We start from the raw sequence: 22,655 nt of genomic DNA on the forward strand, positions 1-22,655 counted from the left end.
TAGTCTAGAAACACTTCTATAATTTTTATTTCATAATTTTCTTTTTCTTTCAATGACTGATCTGTCCATTCTCAACTCCAAGACCATACAAAACACCAGCATATTTCTCTAGTGAGCCTTTAAAGAAATTGTCTTTCAATTTCATAAATGTACAACAAGTAAGCAAACTATCTGAACCAGCTTGGTGACAAATGCCAATTCTCTCCACTTCCAACAACTCGGCGAGCTTGTTCAATCCACCATGAAGGCTATTGCAAAACTTCATCAAATGCTTGATATCATAAAGTGTAGGAAAATACATCTTGATCAAGTCAAAAAACCCCGTCTGTGTATCTGGCAAATTCTTGCAAGTCAATAGCTTAAGCAAGTAGCCAAAATCATATCCACTATGAAATGTAACCCAATGCACACAATCATTCAACACGATCCCGGATGACATCAAGAGCTCACTAAATCTATAAGCATCAACACCCTTTTCATTGTTCTTCTTAAGATCAATGCCACTTTGGGACAACAATTGAATTGAATCATTAGCATACACATCTTTATCAGGGTTGAACTCGCGAAAATTGAATTGCCACACACAGTATTTATCAGTCCCACACTTCGGTAAATTTCCTTTCTCGTCAGCGAATGTGAGACCTAATTGGATTAACTTCAAGAGATCAACATTGGCTTTCAAGTTATGGTAATTGTAATCAGAACTGCTCCTGAAATTCCCTATTACACGTAGAACAATTCCCGGAAACTCTGTATCCATTGCTATGTAAGGGTAATCATCAATGATTTCCCGGATTAAAGTGAACTCATACTCAAGATTATCATTCCATACTTCACGAATGTGAATCGATTCGCTGTTAGACAAAATCGACATATTCTTCTCTTCTCTTTGAAAAACACAAGCACCAACAAAACACAAAACAAAAAACCAATTAATAAATTGTACAATAAGCCAAATGCTACCACAAACCCATGTGTTTAATAACTCTACAATTCACTATCAAATAAAAAACACAAGCCTACAGAAGAAAGTTGCAAAACCCCTAAAGGATTAGACAAATATAATAAAGAATAGCATTATACCAACAAAACCCTAAAAATAAAAAACGCCCATATCTTGAAAACCCCATAAAAACCCTAGAATCTAATAAACAACAGAAATGAACACCAACAATAAATCAGTTTGACAAAAAGTCAAATCTTAGAAACCCCATTATAAATATATATAAAAATAACCTAAAAACTAACAAACAAGAAACAAGATGAAGGAAAACAAAGCAAGGCAATGCAATCTAACCTCAGTCTGTAGAAACAGTTGAAGAAGAGAGTGGTTTTTGTTTTCTGATACAGGATAGTTACTCACAAAATTTAAGAAAAAAAGGTTTAAAATTTTGGGATTTTGAAGAGAAACAAATGAGGTTTAAGCGGCAATGGAATTAAAAAGATGAAATTTTTATTAAATTTTTCTAAAAATAGAAAAGATTGGCCAAAAAGCAAAAGCTGTTAAGGCTTGAGCCTCCCTGTGCTTAAATTGCAACACCAGAGAATGAGAAGATGATAAGGGCCAGAAATTGGTTATTGATGTTTATATATATGTGTGTGTGTAATTTTTTAAAAATTATTTTATCAATGAAATTTGTTTTGTAATTGCATTAAAAAATAAATAAAATATTAAATGCAATATAGAAGAAATGTTTATTCTAAGAAAATTAATTTGTATTTATATATTTAATTAAATTATATACATAATTTTTATACACAACTTTATGTACAAATAATAATATATTATTATGTAATTAGATGTTATTTTATCTTTAAATTTTAATTATCTAATCATATGATGATACATAATGATTTATTTATAAAGTTATGCATATAATATTACTCGTAAACATTAGGGTTAGGTTGTGAAATACTATTTCATGCATACCTCAATTTATTTTTATAAATTTATTTGCATTAATTTTTGTATAAATAAAAAGAGTCTAAATTTATTAACATTTTATTCTTTTAATCTTTTAAGTTTTTAATTATACCATTAACAATAAAATTATATGAGTACAACATCTAATTATACGATAACATATTATTTATATATTTAATTATATATATATATAAAAAAAATTATATATAAAAGTTTGTACATATAACATTATTCTAACATTAATGTTGTGTATGAGTATTAATTTAGATATTAATAACAATATGTCATTAAGTTAGAGTGAAATAAATATAAAAATATCATTTAATTACAAAATGATACATTATTATTAATATCTAATTTAGTACTTAAATAATTTTAATGAATTAAAATTAAGTTAATCAAATATTGGTATTTATTATAATAAAATGGATATTAATAAGTATACTTATATGTCAATTAAGGGATTTAATTGTTTATTTTATATTAATTCAAAATCATTCAATCAAATCATATCAACAGTTAGTATTTATTTTATTCTCTCAGTTGGTATCTCACCTTGTATAGTTTTTACAACATAGCCCATAAAGAGCTTCGACACCCGAAGGCATTTCAACTATTAAGAGTAATTATATGTATATTTAATTTTAAATATCAATTAGACATTAAAATAATATATTATTATATAATTAAGTATTATTTTATTTTAAATTTAAACTTAAATAATTACATACCATTACATTATATAAAAATTAAAATAAATAATTAAAATTTGATACTAATAATTTTATTGAGAGGGTAATACATGAGTTATTCTTAAATGTAATAATAATATATTTGAGAATAATTATATAATAATTGAATGATACTCTAAAGAGACTATGACCCCACCAACACCAAAAAACCTAGAAAATCCCAAAAAAATATTAATAGAAAAATCATAATAATAATTAAAAAGTTTGAAAGAAACATTTTGATGAGCCCACCCCACAAGAAGGCCTAGAATTGTGTAGAATGTTTTATGGCCAAAAGTAAGTTTCCCACCCAAGGTTTAATGAAAGGACAATTCCCACCTGTTAATTTTCAAAAACCCAAATATCCGTCCATTTACTATTATAAATAGGGGTAAAATTATCATTTCATAAAAAATAAAAAATAATTTATTTCCCCCTAAGTTTATAAATCTTGTTTTCTCTCATGAAAGTTTGAAAAGTCACTTTTTCCCTCTAGGGTTTTAAAACTATCACCAGAGACGACAGAGTTTGCCATTTCCGGTCACGTTCTCTTTCCCTTCTAACTTCTCTCTTCGTCTTGGTCTAAAACTCTAAATCTTGGTCAAAGATCGTTGGTGTCAAATGTTGCTTCCAGATGACCCATTGTACGATAGATTTTTGACAATGTCACTTCCAATTATCATCTTCGTGGCCTTTTCATGACCGCGTCTTCATCATGGAGGCTAGAGGAAGCGCCGATAGACAGAAGGTTGGCCAAAGTATGTCGTCTGAAATGGAATGAAACCCAAGGGGGGAATGGCAATTTTTCAAACCTTGAGTGGGGAAAAAACATGATAATAATTTATTTTTTTAATATTTTTAGTTAAATAACAATTGTATCCTTATTCATATAAGTAAATAGGTGGGTATTTGAGTTTTTGAGAGTTAATGGGTGAAAATTTGTCCTTTCATTAAACCTTAGGTGGGAAATTGTCCTTTTGGCCATGTTTTATTTTATTCTACGCTTATCCCTGTAGGATGGTTTTTAGTTTTGTCTTAGGCCAAAGGACTATCTTCCAACCAATTTTTGATATGTTTTCAAAATTATAGTTGGCGAATTTAAAAAACTTAAAATCTTATCTATTAGTTAATTTGAGATTAAAATTTTTTATTTGAAATAAGAGTAATAATATTAAAATAAAATAAAATTTATTATATTTTCCTCTCCAAGTTTTAAAAACTAATAATTTCACTCTTTCCTAAAGTTTTTAACTTTGAAAAATCATATTTTATCTGCAAACCTTAGTGTTTTTTTCTTCTCCCCTCTGACCACTATCATTGGTGTTGATGATCTCCTTTCTCTATCCTAAACTAGTGGTCGATATAGGGGAAATGATCTAGGGCAGATCTCTTCGTCGAAGATGAGGAGATCCGATAGTAAAAATATCTCCTGATTTTTTTGTTGACGAAGAGATCTATTGTCGAAGAGAAGAGATTCAAATCTTCTCTTTGACGACGAGATAAAAAGATCTGCTCCAAATCACTTTCCTTGTATCAATGATTGATTTAGGATAAAGAAGGAACATCGTCAACGCTAGAGATGGTGATCAAAGGGGTGAAAAAAATTTAAGGGGGAAAATATGACTTTTCAAAGTTAGAAAACTTTAGGCAAAAGTAATATTAAAAAAATAAAATTCTATCTCATTTTCTCACTTATGTTTTAAAAACTAACAATATCTTTTAGCTTTATTTTGAAAAATTACTTTTCCCCCTTTAAGGTTTCATTTTTTTTCCTTCTTTCTCCAACGGTCGAACTACAACCAAGACCATCTTTAGCCCATCTTCTTTCTTTATTACAAACGATGAAGGCTAAAGACAAACAAACATAAAAAACGTTAAGTACATCGATTCATCTAAATCTCTGCTCAAGCTTCGTCAATTTGTCAAAGACACAGATGAAGGTAAAAAATGATTCATTGATGAAGGCTGAAGATAACCAATTTAGGAGCACAAAAACAAATACAAAGAGTAGAGATCAAGTTGTCAGTTGATTTAAGTGTCTAAAAACGAAGACGAAAGTGTCAACTGAGTGAGAGACACGTTTGATGAAGCCCCAAACCCAAGTTTTGTTGTTGCCTAGAAAAGACTTGTTCTTCTATCTTCGGCCTTCATCATTTGTGGCAAAGAAAGAAGATAGGTTGAAGACGGTCTTGACTAGAGTCTAGTCACCGAAAAAGGAAGGAAAAAAATGAAATCCTAAGAGGGAAAATATAAGTTTCTGAAACTAAATTAGGTAAAAATTGTTAGTTTTTAAAATTTAAATTTTAATAATTAACGGATAGGTATTTAAATTTTCAAAATTTAGTGAGTGAAAATTTGACAATAAATTAAACTTTGGGTAAAAATGTCTTTTAGCGAATGAATAAATAACATATCTAATCATTGATCAAATATTTTGGTATTGACAAATCACTCTTAGGTGTCATTCCACAAGTTTAATAATGGAATATTAAACATGTACGAGACCTCAAAACAAACATGAAAATATTAAAGAGTTGAAATTATTGTTCATAAAAGTTTTGCCAAAGTACCTTTTAGGTGCATTTTGAAAAGCACTTGAAAGCCAGGCGATTTAAATTTATTAGTTTTCTAAAAAAATATAAATAAATAATAAATTATTACAGAAAAATGGTTTTTAAAAGAAAATTTATGAAGGGCATTTTGGGTATCTTATTTTTAAAAATTGTTATTTCCTCGATAAAATAGTACAATAAATAGAGATATATTTAACTCAAGTCAAACTTAAACAAAAATTAATTTTAATTCAATTTTAAACTCAAACTAATTAAATGGTGAATAATAATATTAGTAAGAAGAAAAATTATCATCGAAAAAAAAAAGAATTGTTAAAGAGTAAGATTTTTGGTGCAACGATGATATCAAACCCTTGAATTTAAATTAATACGGAACTTCAATTTGAATTTGACTTATTTAAATTGAATATGAATTCGAGTTCAGACGAGTTTGATTTAACTCAAATTTACTCCTAATAATATACACCTTTTCAATATTTTTTTTACGTACGTTTCATTCCAACATTACAATTTCAAAAAATGAGATAAATGGTTACAATAATTTGGAATTCTTTTTAGTTATTTATAAAATTTATTTTTTTACTAAGTTAAAGTACAACAAAATACACTTTAATTTCCATTGTTGACACCTTTTTTGTGTTATTTTATGGAAATATTTTATGAGATTGATGATCTCTCTGGGCCCATTAAAACTTTTTGGAGCAAAATTAGATCCACTTTTGCACAAAAAATTATTACAAGGTGGTCCATGTTATTGGCATGTATTACAAAGTGGTCCATCAAATCATCTATCGATAAATCACTGTTATATGTATTGATCAAAAAGACATTATTTTGATTGATTCAAATCAATTGCTTTTATACTCACGAGTTTAACAGGTTAAACACCTAATAAACTTGAATTCAAACTCGATCTAGAGTAGTTCGAATTCACTCTTATTCCCTATAAATAATATGTGGTGCCTATAGGAGGAAAGAGATGCATAATGTTTTAACAGCCACCAAGAAGATTTGTGGTTGTCCATGACCATATTGAAACTCTTGGTTCAGCTTAAACCACAAAAGCCAACAAAAATTCCCTCAAACCCTCCAAACTTTTTTGAGCCTCATGTTTCCTGTTCCAACAAACTATTTTGTTCGTCAGGCCCAAGCTACTACTCCTATACTTTGACTTCAAGTTTTATACAAATTTTTTATTTGTGTAGGTGGGAAATTTTGCTTATCTATTTATTTTTTTGTCTTCGAAAAATGTTCCTAACTCCTACCTACTATAAAACTAAAAAAAATCATTGTAATTAAATTATAGATAGTATTTTATATCAAAATTTTAATTTTTAATATCATATATGTATATTATATCGTGTATCAAAATTTCAACAAATTATAGTGTAAGATAGAATTTTTTCAAAAAAATAATAAAAATGCTCATATTGTCATATCATCATTCTTAAAATGACCACAAACACCCTCAAAATCTTGAAATTTGCAAATACATCTTTGTCGTATCATCACTTTTTAAAAAATATATATCAATTCGTATTAATAAATTTTTCGATGCGTATCATATCGTATTATATGTATATTGTATTAAATATTATATCAATATTTAATGCACTATAAAATATGTATAATTTTTCATTTATATTGTGTTGTATGAAGCTAACGGCCTAAGTAAAAATATGCATGATGATCACCCAAATCTATACCACATTTATTGATATTGATAAATGAGTTACTCTTACTAGTAAAACATTAAAAGACTAAATTCAAGTATTTGCATATTGAGAATTTTTTTTTTTAGTAAATAATTCAAATCAAGGTTTCAGAAGCATAATAGAAATTTGAACTCAAGTTTTTTTTTTGAAAATTTTAATATTAAACTAATTTTGCTAACCCTTTATGTTTTTATATTGAGAATTTTTGGTACAAACTTGGAAAAGAATTTAAGTGATCAAGTGAAGAGCTTAAATTTCTTGAATTAGAATTGGCAATATCATTTGCTGTAGGGGAATTATGGCACAATATTTTATGTGAAGGATAAGAAATTTTGGAGCATAGCTCTAAATGGGATGCCCATAAATAAGGAAAGGATAAAGGATAGAGTTCAAAGAGAAAGCAGGAATTTCAGGAGCCTCCTGCAATTCGTTTATCTTCTTCATTGATTTTGCTTGTGTTTTACACAACATGGAGACACATAGTTTATCCATATGCAACTCTAAACTACAAGTAGATCTGCATAGTTCATGTCTTTTGGTGTTCGTGTTTGCCCAAATTAGCTTGGCGCCTCGAAATTTACATAACACAATTTGAATTATCCTTTCAACCTATTTGACTCGTTTTGATTTGAAATGAAATACCTTACATAATTTTCCCTTATGCATAGCCCAAACTACCTAAGACTAATGTGTAACAACATACAACTCAAACTTGACACAACATGTCACATGTATATAGGTCGTATTAAAGTTAAGAAAAGATAACTTTAACACAATCTGATTGACAAACGAGTTTGATCCAAACATAATTTAAATTATAATTAATAAATAAAAAAAAACTCAATCGCAACCCATTTATACATGTAATGTTTGGTTAACGAGTTATATAAAAAATTATCAAACTTTAATTATAAGTGTTTTGTCTTCATATCATGTTATTCATTTTCCTTTTATTTGTAATTGAAAAGCACCAAAGCCATAATGAAAAGCTGCTAAACATTTTTCAAATCCAACAAAAAAGTTGATTTTTAACTTCTACCAAACAAAAAACCATTTTTTAACCAAATTAAAATTAAGGTTTTAAGAAATATTTAATTGAGTTTCATCCTTAAATAAATAGAGCTTCCGAAATTTGTTGAATATGATTATTAAACTCATTATCAAATGTTTAATAAACTTTAAAAGACGTCTGATATTGTTTATTCAAACTTTAATTTGTAAAATATATTAAAAACACATTAAACTTAATCGTAATTTTGTATTAAACTATTTATTTTTTAAGAACTTTTTTAGAATTTTGAACTAAATTTTAATTAACATTAACCCATATAAAAATTCTAAATTTTATAAATTTAAGTTAATGTGAATTTGTAATAAAATCAAGATATTAAAAAAATGTAAAAACCAAATTGGAAAAAAATAAAAAAAGAAAGGCCGCCGCCTTGGCATGCTTTGAACTACCTAACAACTACCCGTCTCAAGAAACTGGACCATAGTAAAGTATGTGGCCCAAATTCTTTCTATATTAATCCCCACTTCAAGACCAAACTCAGACCATACACGTCCTTCACTTCACTTGTCAACAAGAGTAACAGCAAGAAGATCAAAAGGGTGTTTTGAGTTTTGATTTGTTTGGGGTGTTGGTGTGGTTTTTGTGTAAGGATTAATGGCTGGAAGTGGAGTTTTTGGTGACATTATTGATGGAGAAGTGTTCAAATACTATGCTGATGGAGAATGGAAGAAGTCTTCTTCTGGGAAAACTGTTGCCATTATCAATCCAACCACCAGAAAAACTCAGTACAAAGTTCAAGGTCTGCTAAATTCCTAATTTTGCTTTTCTTTCAGTAGTTTGAATGGAGTTTCTTATTGATGATGTTATATGTTCTGTAATGGCTTTGCAACAGCATGTACACAGGAGGAGGTGAATAAAGTTATGGATTGTGCAAAAACAGCACAGAAAGCTTGGGCGAAAACTCCCCTTTGGAAGAGAGGTGAGCTTCTTCACAAGGCTGCTGCTATTCTCAAGGAGCACAAAGCTCCAATTGCTGAGTGCCTGGTGAAAGAAATTGCAAAACCAGCCAAGGATGCTGTCACTGAGGTACATATTGATGTAACTGTTTGTGATATTTTCTGTGTTACATGTGGTTAAAATTTTGATGTGGATTTGTTGAGAAAGTGAAGGTTGTGAGGTCTGGAGATTTGGTTTCTTACTGTGCTGAAGAGGGAGTCAGGATTTTGGGAGAAGGGAAGTTCTTGGTTTCGGATAGTTTTCCAGGGAATGACAGGACTAAGTACTGCCTCACTTCCAAGGTAAATTCTGAAACTCCTCAAGATTTTGCCAGCTTTGAGTTGTTACAATGCTTTGCTGATTGCATAATTTATCTGGTAATTTGATGTGTTGAAGATAAGAGATGGCTGCTAAAAGCTCAACTGTTTGCCATAACTTTTAGGCCACTTTCATTCATCATGTTGTTATCTTTCAACATGATTTCTGATGAGTAATTTGTATTAAACTGCAGATTCCACTTGGGGTGATTTTAGCCATCCCGCCATTCAACTATCCTGTCAACCTCGCCGTCTCAAAAATCGCTCCTGCACTGATAGCCGGAAATTCCCTTGTGCTCAAGCCTCCTACTCAGGTAAATTTTATGTTTATGTTTATAATTAATGTGAACTGAATAGCTCTGATCTCAACCATAAACTTGTTTCAGGGTGCTGTTGCTGCCCTTCACATGGTGCATTGCTTTCACTTGGCTGGCTTTCCCAGAGGCCTTATTAGCTGTGTCACTGGGAAAGGTTCCGAGATTGGTGACTTCCTTACTTTGCATCCTGCAGTCAACTGCATAAGGTAAACCGGAATCCCCAGTTCATCATCATTTGATGACTGCATAAGATCATCTCGATCGATACTTATAGACCTGATTTGTATTCAATTGCTGCTCAGCTTCACAGGTGGAGACACTGGAATTTCAATCTCAAAGAAGGCAGGAATGATCCCTCTTCAGATGGAGTTAGGGGGAAAAGATGCTTGCATTGTGCTTGAGGATGCTGATCTTGATTTGGTTGCATCGAACATAATAAAAGGAGGATTTTCCTACAGGTGAAGTAGAAATTTTCATCATATATGTTTGTACTTTAGATGCTGGAGGTCTTAATTCTTTGCTGTATACACCCTGAGCAGTGGCCAAAGATGCACTGCAGTTAAGGTAGTCTTGGTGATGGAATCAGTAGCTGATGTTCTGGTTGAGAAGGTGAAGGCTAAAGTGGCTAAATTGACAGTTGGACCTCCAGAAAACAACTGTGATATCACTCCGGTCGTGACAGAATCATCTGCGAATTACATTGAAGGCCTTATTCTGGATGCCAAACAAAAGGGAGCAACATTTTGCCAGGAGTACAAGAGGGAAGGCAACCTCATCTGGCCCTTGCTGCTGGACAATGTCAGGCCTGATATGAGAATTGCTTGGGAGGAACCATTCGGTCCAGTCCTTCCGGTTATCAGAATCGGTTCTGTCGAAGAAGGAATCAACCATTGCAATGCTAGCAATTTTGGACTCCAGGTATACCCATCCATAAATTCCAACTTCACCCACATATGTTAAGTTGCTTATTTGTTTAACATAATCGGTGATGAAAATGCAGGGCTGTGTGTTCACAAAGGACATCAACAAGGCAATGCTGATAAGTGATGCAATGGAGACAGGGACAGTTCAGATAAACTCTGCGCCAGCACGTGGACCAGACCATTTCCCTTTCCAGGTGAATCAAAACTACCATAAACGACACAAACATGAACATCAAACACAAAAAATCTCTAACAAAATGATTAAATTGACAGGGTTTCAAGGACAGTGGAATTGGATCACAGGGTGTCACCAACAGCATTAACATGATGGTTAAGGTGAAGTCCACAGTGATCAATTTGCCGAGCCCCACTTATACCATGGGCTAGATTAAATATTATTATTGTTCAAGTGTAGGGAAAATAATTAGTGAGATTTTGCTGAAGACTTTATTAAGTATTTGATGTATTAGAGAATGATAAATAATGGGGATGGGATGATAAGTGAAACAACAAAGCCACACTGTGTGCAAGTAAATAATCCAGAATGAATGAAAGTATGTGTTTTATGTTTGTTAAATGCACCAAATGGCATGCAAACAAGATTAGAAAATAATGTTTTCTGATTACTTTTAACATTTTGACTGAACTGGCCAATCTAGATTTGAGTGAGCTTGAACTGATTATTATTCAAGCTTAGCTTGAATCCATCCCTGATTTGAGTGAGTTTAGACGGGTCATTATTCGAGTTTGGTTTGATTCTACCCCGAATTATAATGATAATAAATTTTATCGTTAAGAAAATGATCTAAGATAAAGTCTACTGGACTTGGGCTTTTATGTTGGGCCTGCCTGTATAGAAGTTAATTAGGAGTTTAGATTTGGGGTAATCTATTTCTCTCTACTTTCGGCTTGGGTTAAAAGGCTTGACCCTTTTAACCTTCAAATATTTCAAATGGGCAATCTCGTCTAGGACTGGATTTTCTATTAAGAAAGTGTTTGAATAACTGGACCGGGTCTTGAGTCAAGGGCTCGGTTTGGGTTTTTTTTTTTGTGTGACACAATTGGATCACAGCATTCTTTCCAAATGACGGGACCATAGTTATCTAGAGTATATGATACACTACCTAGATTTTATGATATAATATAATATATGTAAAAAATAATATATATTTTAAAATATATAAAATTAGTATAATATAGTAGTTATATCACGTGATACAATATATATTACTGATACTAATCAATACATATTTTTAGAGAAAATAATAATGTAGTAAAAATGTAAATGAGTAATGTTAAATTTTTAAGAGTCTTTGTGATAATTTCCACAAGGATGATGTGTCAATTAGAATTTTTATTATTTTATTAATATTTTATTTTTTAAAACATATTCTATTATACAATATGATACATAATACAAAAAATTAAATTTTTAATACATAATACGATATGTTATTTGACTACCATGGATGAGACTCCATTAAGTTGCAGTTCAACCACTAGTTTTATTGCAGCTCAAAATGGTCAAATGATTGAAGTTATTATTAGACCATTTAGTTGGATTGGATTGACTACTAGATCGTAATCAAATTGGTTTGATTGAATAGTCTGATTCAATTTTCAAAGCAGTAGATTTGAGTCTAATTTAAATAAAACTCAATTCGAAATTGACTCAATCTTTATTTGTTTATAAAAATAAACTCAATCCTTAACCTATTTGACAGGAGTTAGTAACTCGAAACAAACTTAACTTCGAAGACATTCTTTACATCACCTTTATATTTATCTAATAAATTATCTTATGGGTATCATAATTTTACTAATTATCAGAACAATGCATGAATGAATGGAGCAAAATTTTACAAATATAATATGTTCATCACACTTTCAAAAGAAGACAGGTGTACTTGGCATATCACCTCTTGTATATCTTTATAATTTCATCTTAATAAAAAAAAAAAAACCCATTTAATTCTTTTTAATCTTATTTCTTATTTGCTTTTCTTTTTGAAATTAAAGCCAGCATCTAATCTATCCTTAACTTTTTTTTTTTTTCAATAATTAGTTAATTTTACCAATAAAATTATGCAAAGGAGCCGTGGATGAGTTCTCTTGTCTTACCTTAATAAAGTTTGATTGACTTGTTAAGCCACTTAACTCAACAATGGTTGGCCCTCTAATTTAATATTGGATTAATCTTTAAATGGATGAAAGTAAGGTTTCATGCACTAATCATAAATATTAATTTTTATATTATTATATGATTTGATATGATTTTATCATTAATTTAAAATCTCCTTAATAGTACATTATTATTAGTATACAATTTATTAATATATATAATTTTATTAATTAAAAGTTTGCCAACCTTTTGTATAATTTATTTGTTCATAACATTTTCAATAGGGACACAAATACCCGGAGATATCAAACTATCAACTTTTTTTTATTTAAGTAATTGAAGTCTCCGAGTTTTATATTAAAATAATCGAACTTTTATTTTTTATTTTATAAAAGAGATCAAATCTTTAATATTTTTATTGAAGGTACCATACACAATTAATATGATTGTTTATTTTGTTTTATATAGAAGAAATGCGATTAGTTTGATACCTTCAATAGAAAATAATACAAATATAATTATTTCAATAAAAAATTTTAAAAGTTCGGTTCCTTTAATATAATAATGTGAAAGTTTAGTCCCCTTAATAAAAAAAAAAGTTTAGCCTCTTCGATAGAAAAATGAAATAGTTTGATACACTTTAAACGTAATCCCTTATTTATACCACCCATATACAAAAATGTAATATTTCATATAATAACAAATTGGTACTAACAAGTTGTAACAAATATAGAATTACTTACCCTAGAAAAAAGTTATAACGGGTGTTATAAATAATAATAAAGTATGCGATTATATCATTTAATTATAAAAGTAAACAATCATAAAAGTAAGATAAAATAGAAAACAATTCATCTAAAAAGTAATTTTTAAATATTATATTGAACATATATACTTTTGTATATTAAAAAAATTAGTAAGATATAATTCAAAAATTGAATCATATTCTTTCTTTCAAATGGACCTTTATCTTCTTTTTTTTTTTTAAATTCTTATACTTTTTAATTGATTAATTCTTTGGAGTAGATGATGAATCTCACCTTGTCTTTTATTTGTAATAATGAGTTCCAAGTATTCTTTTCTTGTAAGCAATAAAATAGTTAAAGTTCTCTTTTAGTATGAATAATTAGTTGATTTAATTATGTGATTAGGCTACAAAGTAAGCTTAATTATTAAAATTAATTAATTGGGAATATTTTATTATTGTGACATGTCTAAAGATCCAAATTTAAAGTTTCAAGGATAATAATTCCTAGAGCTCACTCAAAATATTGTTAATTAACATTTGCCGTTTGTATTTGAACAATGTTATGTATATTAATAAAATTATATGTATCCATTTTAGATATACAAATAAATATATATTTGATGTGTCATCAAGTGATTGAGTGATTTTGAATTAAGAATAAAGTAATACTCAATCATATGATAAAACATCATGTGTGTAATTATTTATTAAGTTTTGAATACTTAGCTGAGTATTAAATAATGTTATTATGTGATTGAGTATTATTTTATCTTTAACTAAAAATCATGAAATCATATAATGATACGTTATCTGAATACCCAATCAGGGATTCAAAGTTGGGTGCGTGTAATTTTACTATTTGTATTTTGTTAGGGCTTTACTATTGAATATAAGAGGTGTTGCGTACTTTAGAGTTTTGTGCAAGATATATTACAATGGCAATATTGATGATCCATTACTAATTTCTTATATTCACTACAATCTAGAGTAAATGCAAATAAATAACTCTATATGGAATAGTTTTTTAATATAGTTTCACTTACTATTTAAAATGCTACGTATACAATTGTAACATTTGTGACTCTACAAAATGCTTCAATATATTTTTTGTAAGAAAGTGTTTTGAAAAAAACTCGATTAAAGAAAAGACGCATAGAAAGAATCATTGAATTTTGTGAGAGCCTCCTCACCTAAAGTAGATGAAACTTATCTATCTAATTTTAACTATTGAGTGTATATTTTTTAATACTTATATATGCTCCTTTTTTTTTTTTAGTTATCTTTACAAAATGAGAAGGGACATTATAATCGTATCATTTATATTTAAAATAAAAACTTTTATAAGATATAATAACGATCAATATTTGATAAGACATAAAACGAATGCCAACTAGCGGGCTTATTTCATGTGTCTAAAAAAAAAAAGAATATGTGGTTAGAATTGAAAAGTCATAAGCCAAATGAATTTTGAATTGTAAAAAGTTGGCATATAATTTGATTTGAACAAAATCAGAATTAGAATTTTGAATAAAGAAACAATTCAATAGTTTTGTTCACTTTACTTTGGAATTTGCATATTTTAAACATATGTATTATTTATTAATCAAATAATGCTGGAAAATTTATTAATTTGTTTTCAAATTTGAATATATGAAATAAAAAAAAAATTGAGTTTCATTATAAAATATATAGTTAAAATTAAATCTTTGTAGGGTTTAATGTTATAAGGTCATCTTTAATGTATATATAATAACGATAATATTTCATTAAAAGTAAATAATTAAATTAATCAATTGTATAATAATATATCATATGAATTATTTTTTATATATACGAGATCCGTAAGAATTGTCATATTAACACGAATAATTCTTTTTTAGGGCAATATTTTGAAAATTTTATTTAGTGAACAAAACATTTAACGAATATTCTTTATTAGAGGGATGTTGACAAGGTGAACAATATTATTGATGAGTAAATAGTATTATTAAATAGATGAACAATAATCAAAAGGATGAATAATCTTATTAAAGGGGTAAATGAGTCAAACATAGATTCAAATTTAACCTAATTCGATTTGAATCTACATTTATATACAAATAAATATACAGTACTATTAGTAATATTATTGACTTTTATATTGATAGAAATCAACATCAACATGTAATATTTAATTATACATGTTAATTTAATTATCCCAACGAGAAATACTATATATACATATTTTAAGTACATAAATATATACATATGTATATATGTTATTATATGATTTGATATTATTTTATCATTAATTCAAAATTAACCAATTATATTATGATATATATATATAATATGTATTTATTTATATATTTAAAATAGATATATATAATTTTATTATATTCAGATAATATCCACCATTTGTATGGATAATATTAGTATGATTGATGATGTAATTTAGCAATTCTTATTTGACTAAAACTCTAAATTTCCAATGGAATTGAAACTCTTCCAAATTTGCTTGAATTGGTTCTGTCTCCACTTTATAGGCTTGTCAAATCTTCTTTATTGTTTATATATTTAAATTTTTATTTTCATAAAAGCATTTTAATTTCAATAAGGAATATTATTATTTATTATTATTCTTGTAGCCCATAGTCAATACATCTGCATGAATGGACCCAAATCATGTCTTGGTTGGCATATTAAAGTTGTTTTGAATTTTGAAGGCTACTAAAAAATTTACCATTATTGAATAAATCCAAATTAAATTAAATAATAAACTCATGTGGCAACATATGATTCGACTATTTAAAAGTGAAAAAATAATAATTATATTATTCAATTACATATTATCATATCAGTTTGTTTGAATAAATTTAAAAAATTTGTTTATGTATGTAATTTTATTTTAACAAATTAGATGGTTAAAGTCAAAACAACTCGTTCAAGTCACATGTTAAAAACAATGTTTTTAAAATCTGATCAGTGATTGAACCAGTTGTCTTGCTGATTCATGATTCGACTAACCGGTTTAACTGTTTTGAATAACTTTACTAATTATTGATTGCATAAATTATACATAAAGATATCTACCAACAAAAATAGCAATTCTCATACCCCAAGTGATAGTCCTATTTTGTATTAAAAAAAAAGATATAAACTAAGAAAAGTAAGAATTATTAGCCTAAATATATACATTCCTAACCTTTTAGACCCTGAAGAATTGAGAACTTCCTTAAATTACAAATGTTATTTTCCAATGACTCTTTGACAGAGACTTTTGATAACATTGGCAGATTCAATTCAAAATCAATCCTGTCAAGGTAAAATACTATGGTCAGCATTGCTTTCACTGAAAAAATTGAACAATAGACTAAAAAATTATTGAATTAGGGCATTAATTGTGGTCAAACCCGGTTATGTCGGTTTTGATTCATCTAGTTCACTGAGTTTGATTGAGTTTTTAATTAACATAGTTTTTCATAAAAATCAGACCAAGCCATGACCCGATTTTCGATTGAACTAGTTGATCCGATCCAGTTTTGAAAATAGTAAATAAAAATAAATAATTATATCACACAATTACATATTATCATATCGGTTTGCTTGAATTTGGAATATATATATATATGTATATAACTGTGGATATTTATTTAGTTAATGTATAATATTCTCTCTAGCTTATGTGTGATACAATGAACATGGGCTAGAAGATTTGTTGAGAATTATGATACAAAATTAAATATATATTTTAGTAGCCAAAGTTTTAGTTCTAAGATCTCAATTACATTAACAATTATATATTTATATTCAACAATTGGAAACATAAAGATTATTGTAATTAATTATAATTAATTTGTATTATCTTAGTCTTGGGTCTGAGCTAGCAATCATGCAATAGAATTTCTAATAGAATAAAAATACATAGAGAATGGAGGATTGTGTCTTATATTTTATGATAAATTGATTCATGTATATGTCATGCAAATCTTCAATTTGTTTTAAAACAAGTTTTAGTTATGATACGGATTGTGTTCAACATCTTTTATTAATTGAATTGATTGATTCGATCTGAATTTTAAATCAATGATCCTACTAAAAAGAAGAAAAATTGAACCACTAAGTATAATTTGAACTTTATCAAGTCATAATTCAATCGTCTAGTTAGACTAGTCCAATCGTCAGTATCTTATATTTATATAAATTTTACATTAATAAAACACGAGATAAATTATGAGTATATATGAATATCTCATATTATTTCAAAATGATAACAAAAAATTGATTAAATAACTATTAAGCCCAAATTATCAAGACGATATTTAAGTTGTAAAACTTAAAAATAAAATCATGATAAACTGTATATCTAAATCATATAATATTTTTATAGTAGACTATGTTGTGTGGATTATGATATTACAAATGATTTTGGACAATATAATGGTGTATATCCTCATAAATAATGATTTTGGACAATATCTTTACATTGAACTGAACTCTTAGACCAAGATGTTATAAATACTACGAGACAATGGTGCATATTATTATAAGCAAATATGGGGTAAACCTCGACAAGGACTTTAAGTCCTTTTAAGAGAGAATGAAGGTAGTGTCGCTAAACAAATCTAAAAATGTTAAGTAGTTGCAAACCCAAAAACAAGCTCAAGATAAATTGTGTCCAAAACCAAAACGGATATTATATTGACATTAGTCATGAAAATATCATATAATTAAAATATATTTAAAATTTTAATTATATCATGATGATATCATCAATCCAATCAATCAGTTTGATTAACCTACCTATAGATCAACGGTTTAACCAGATGAATATCTATTCAAGTTATTTACGTTGGTCATAATATTTTTATTCTCACTTTATAATTTTACGAAAAGATAAGCTCATTTATTAAAAAAAAAAACCCAATACAACTTTCTCATTTTTCTAAAATTAAATTAAAATTTATATTCTGATACAAAACAATAGTACCAAAATAAAAACAAAAACAAAAAACAAATCCTAAACCCCTCCCTTAATGTTAAATGATGTGTTATTCTAAGATTAATTAATTTTAAATTAAAAAAAATTATCAAAATTGTATCCTCCAAACATTGCTTTAGGCAAAAACATTTCCTATTTAAGATCCACAAACTCAAAGCTGAAAACACAGAAAACGGAAAAACGGAAAAACGGAAACACAGAAAACGCTTTTCTCTTTTGCTTTGTATGTGAAAGTAAAACCTCCCACTTATGAAGATGCAGCAGCAGCAGCCGCCTTGTAGTGGAGAAATGCAAGGAATGAGTTCACAGTTCGATCAAAACGCTGCGTTTGATCCTTCTTGTCAAGATGATTTTCTCGAGCAAATGTTATCGTCTATTAACAATCCTTCGTCTTCCTGGAGCTCTGAGGCGCTCAAGTCTCCCTGGGTTGACCTCAACCCCAAACCTAACATCAACTCCAACTCTTTCTCCGACGAAACGGCGCCGTCTGCTCATGAGAATGTTGGGTTTCAGTTCGACGATTCTATGCTCTTAGCTTCCAAGTTGAGGCAGCACCAGATCAGCAGCGGCGGCGGTGGTGCTTCTGTTAACGTTTCACCGGCTGCTGCCGCGGCTGCGAAGTTGATGCTGCAGCAACAGATGATGATGGGTGCAAGGACCGACATCGTCGATGCGTCGTCGTTTAAGTCTCCTGCCAGTAATCAGGTTCGCAGTTTAGCTTACGTTAATTGTCAACTGTTGGTTCAGTTTTAGGGTTTAGAATTTAAGCTGTTCGTTCGGTCAGTGTAGGCACTGTTTAACGGGTTCGCCGGATCTTTACATGGAGCGGGTCAGGGTTCAAACCCGCAGGCTCAACATTTTCAACATGCTCAGGCACGTTTCACTTTTTTAGTTTTTCTATTTGATGTTTTCATTTTCAGAAACTTGAGATGACGATGCAGGCTCAGAGTTTTGGAGCACCAGCACTAGCGCCGGTGATGAGCCAGGCTCAGGCTCAGGCTCAGACTCAGACTAACACTCAGGCAAGTGGGTCAACAGGAGGGAACACACCGGCTCAGCCCAAACAAAGGGTCAGAGCTCGGAGAGGTCAAGCCACTGATCCTCATAGCATTGCTGAAAGGGTACAAAACTTTTAATTCTATGCAGTCTAGTCCCTTTAGCCATTTTTTAACTCTTGTGGGTTTATTTATTTATATTATTCAATGTTGCAGTTACGCAGAGAAAGAATTGCAGAAAGAATGAAGGCTCTACAAGAACTTGTACCGAATGCCAACAAGGTAATTAATTAATTAATTAATTAATCTTAATCCATGATTAATTATTAATTAATATTTTGTTTAATTGGTTAATAAATGTGATTGACAGACAGATAAGGCTTCAATGCTAGATGAGATCATTGACTATGTGAAGTTCCTCCAGCTACAAGTGAAGGTTCTTCTTCTTTCTTTCATTCTTAATGTTTATTATTTTATTTTATTTTCTGATCTCTTCTTTCTGCATATCTTTATATTCTGTAGCAGACTTATTGAAATGGATTCCATTTTGGTTGACATTGTTATCGAGATATTATTTTTTTATTAATTTATTTTTAATCCATTTGGTTGTGGGGCTTTCATCTTTCTGCAAGTTAAATTCCTTTGCTTTTTGGTGCTGCAACAGGTTCTGAGCATGAGCCGGTTAGGCGGTGCCGCCGCTGTTGCTCCACTTGTTGCTGATATTTCCTCCGAGGTAAGTAATCAAATTCACTTCCCATAATACTATTGAGTGTTCAGTGTTTATGAAACCAGTCACTAAATTCGTAGGTCTGATGTCTTCGATATAGTTGTTTTCACCCGAAGAAAAATAGTCCAACACGGATAGGGTTCTCTTTAAAAAAAGAAAAAGAAAACTCATTTACCAAAAATTGTGAGTGTTATAGTTTCAAAATTATACTTACAAAGTAGGGTTAGAAAATACCAATAACATATTTTACAGGATCAATGGGTACAAACATTAGAGTAAACATTAATATATCATTATATTTAATTAAATTTAACATTTATACAATATTGGTAATATGGGGAGTTGATGCACATTTCACTTTTTTTTTTTTTTTGGCTTTTCAAAGGGATTAAATCAAAACACAACTCAATCTCATTAATATTATATGTATATATAAATTTAACTAATTTATTCATATTAACCGAAGGAATTACGCACAATTAAATGATTTTATAGTGACAAAAATATAAATTATAACATCATTATAACGTCATCCTTAAACAAGCTTAGTAACTTACCTAATCCCAATGGTTCACCCACCAAACCCTAATCATTTCGAAACTCAAACACAATCACCACAAAACGACAACCCCTAAAAAGTAGCACGCGTGTTTACTTTTTCAGAAAAGATTCCTCTCTTTCTCTCTCACCCTTTTTTCTCCTGTTACTCACTTTCTGTTTTATTGTTTTTTAATAAATTTACACCCACAATTCCTATACCGACCAATTTTATTCTAGCTAGTATCTATTTCTTCCAACTTTATCCCTATTATATTCAATTTCTAGTAACTCTCGTTTCAAGAGGATTTTCCGATAATAATCTAGACAACCCAATGATATCCTGAATTTTCAATTTGACCCACATGAAACAAACTCCTTTAAATTGGCATGATTTGATTTTGAAAAACTAACCCATAAAATAGGGTGTTTGTGATTTTATATGATTCATGTAGGAGGATTCAAGTGACATTTTACATTTGTGCTCTTTTAGTTTCAGGGAGGAGGAGGAGCAGGAGGTGGTGACTGTATCCAAGCGAATTCCAACGGTACAGGTGGCTCCCATAATACACGTAATCCTAACGGCAACCAAACACCGTCATCTAACGACAATTTAACCATGACGGAACAACAGGTGGCCAGGCTGATGGAGGAGGACATGGGCTCTGCCATGCAGTATTTACAAGGCAAAGGCCTCTGCCTCATGCCCATCTCACTCGCCACAGCCATATCAACTGCCACATGTCACAACAGGGGCCCCATTATGAACAATCTCGGCCTAAACAACAATCCCTTACTACAATCCAACGGTGAAGGACCCTCCTCACCTAGCATGTCTGTTTTAACCGTTCAATCTGCCACTGTGGGTAACAGCGCAGTTGACACTTCTGTCAAAGACGCCGCCTCCGTTTCCAAGCCGTGATAACGGTGAATGTTGCGTTGACTGGCATCGGTTTGAGCGTTGAGGCTGTCCCAAAGTCTACTAAAATAAGATAGTCTTTATTTAATTAATGTCAACACGACGTCGTATTTCTGTAGACTTTGTGGCTGTAAGCTAACAAATCCCAAAGACAAAGTGTTATTTTCCCTTTCTTTTTTTATTGTAATAATTAATTTTTAATTTCTAATATTGGGACTTTTTTTATTTATTTATATTCTCTTGACTTGATGTACTATTAAATTATTATGATAATTAATTATTGTTGGAGCTGATTAATCTTTTAATAATTACAATATAATTATGAACATTAGTGGGTAGTGTTGAGTTATAATGTTTTCATACTGCGGCTGAATTTTGACTCCATAAAACGGTCAGTCTATATGGTCCATTGATGTAGATGTCCCTTACACCCCTGTAATTTTGAAGAACAATGGTGTATTTACGTATTGATGGACTGGCAATGTTAGGTGCATAATTTTATATGTAAATAATAATATATAATTAAATAATTAATATATATATTTAATTTTTTATTTGTTAATTATTTAAAATTTAAACATCAATTTATTTATTAAACTTTATTATTATTATCAAGTAAAATTGTTATATAATAAAAATATTTTTAAAAATTAAAAATTTATTATATTTTTATTTTCAAGTTTAAAGACTAACAAATTTTTTCACTGAAAGTTTGAAAAACTTATATTTTCCCTTAAGATTTTTCTAGTACATTGCCAACGGTGACATTCTCCTCCATCCTGACTTTTTTTTTAGTCATGCTCTATTTTTGGATAACATTAGCCAAAGAAACTGGTTGACAAAGACAAATTATTCGTCTTTAGACGAAGAATAGTATTTGTTGATGAGTTTTCTCAATTGATAATGGTCAGACATAGAGTGACACTAAGAGCTTAGTAAGGAAGGAAGGAGAATATCGTCATTGTTGTCATCTCTGACCATCAGCAAAATATTGGAAAAATCTTAAGAAAGAAATATAAATTTTTCAAATTTTAAATAAAAGAATTTGTTAGTTTTTAAATTTAAGAGATAAAAATATGATAAATTTAAGAGATAATTTTAACTTTAATAACAATAAA

General features: G+C 29.4%; 3 protein-coding genes across 5 annotated transcripts; 2 read left to right on the top strand and 1 right to left on the bottom strand.

The window, feature by feature from the left end:
* LOC123194698 (probable CCR4-associated factor 1 homolog 6) lies at positions 1–1,571 on the bottom strand. The gene is made up of 2 exons (XM_044608059.1): positions 1,298–1,571; positions 1–887 (listed from the first exon to the last, which is right to left on the bottom strand). Exon 2 carries the CDS (start codon positions 872–874, stop codon positions 50–52), a length of 825 nt encoding a protein of 274 aa, XP_044463994.1. The 5' UTR covers positions 875–887; positions 1,298–1,571; the 3' UTR covers positions 1–49.
* A 6,908-nt stretch (positions 1,572–8,479) lies between these two features.
* Positions 8,480–11,085, top strand: LOC123193905 (NADP-dependent glyceraldehyde-3-phosphate dehydrogenase). Its single transcript, XM_044606977.1, has 9 exons — positions 8,480–8,754; positions 8,848–9,041; positions 9,125–9,253; positions 9,463–9,582; positions 9,655–9,791; positions 9,888–10,043; positions 10,125–10,503; positions 10,586–10,702; positions 10,782–11,085. Exons 1-9 carry the CDS (start codon positions 8,610–8,612, stop codon positions 10,893–10,895), a joined length of 1,491 nt encoding a protein of 496 aa, XP_044462912.1. The 5' UTR covers positions 8,480–8,609; the 3' UTR covers positions 10,896–11,085.
* Positions 11,086–18,522: 7,437 nt separating this feature from the next.
* Positions 18,523–21,766, top strand: LOC123194869 (bHLH transcription factor RHL1). 3 transcript variants are annotated; one of them, XM_044608350.1, is made up of 7 exons: positions 18,523–19,064; positions 19,149–19,232; positions 19,301–19,480; positions 19,571–19,636; positions 19,725–19,790; positions 20,019–20,087; positions 21,118–21,766. In XM_044608350.1, the coding sequence occupies exons 1-7, from the start codon at positions 18,609–18,611 to the stop codon at positions 21,538–21,540; spliced, it is 1,344 nt and encodes a 447-aa protein (XP_044464285.1). In that variant the 5' UTR covers positions 18,523–18,608; the 3' UTR covers positions 21,541–21,766. The 3 variants fall into 3 exon arrangements, with proteins under 3 accessions (XP_044464285.1, XP_044464286.1, XP_044464284.1); XM_044608351.1 differs by having other exon boundaries at positions 19,149–19,226; positions 21,112–21,766; XM_044608349.1 differs by having other exon boundaries at positions 18,524–19,064; positions 21,112–21,766.
* Positions 21,767–22,655: the final 889 nt, after the last annotated feature.

This window comes from Mangifera indica, chromosome 13 (assembly GCF_011075055.1).
Source record: "Mangifera indica cultivar Alphonso chromosome 13, CATAS_Mindica_2.1, whole genome shotgun sequence".
In the NCBI taxonomy this organism is placed as follows: Eukaryota; Viridiplantae; Streptophyta; class Magnoliopsida; order Sapindales; family Anacardiaceae; genus Mangifera; species Mangifera indica.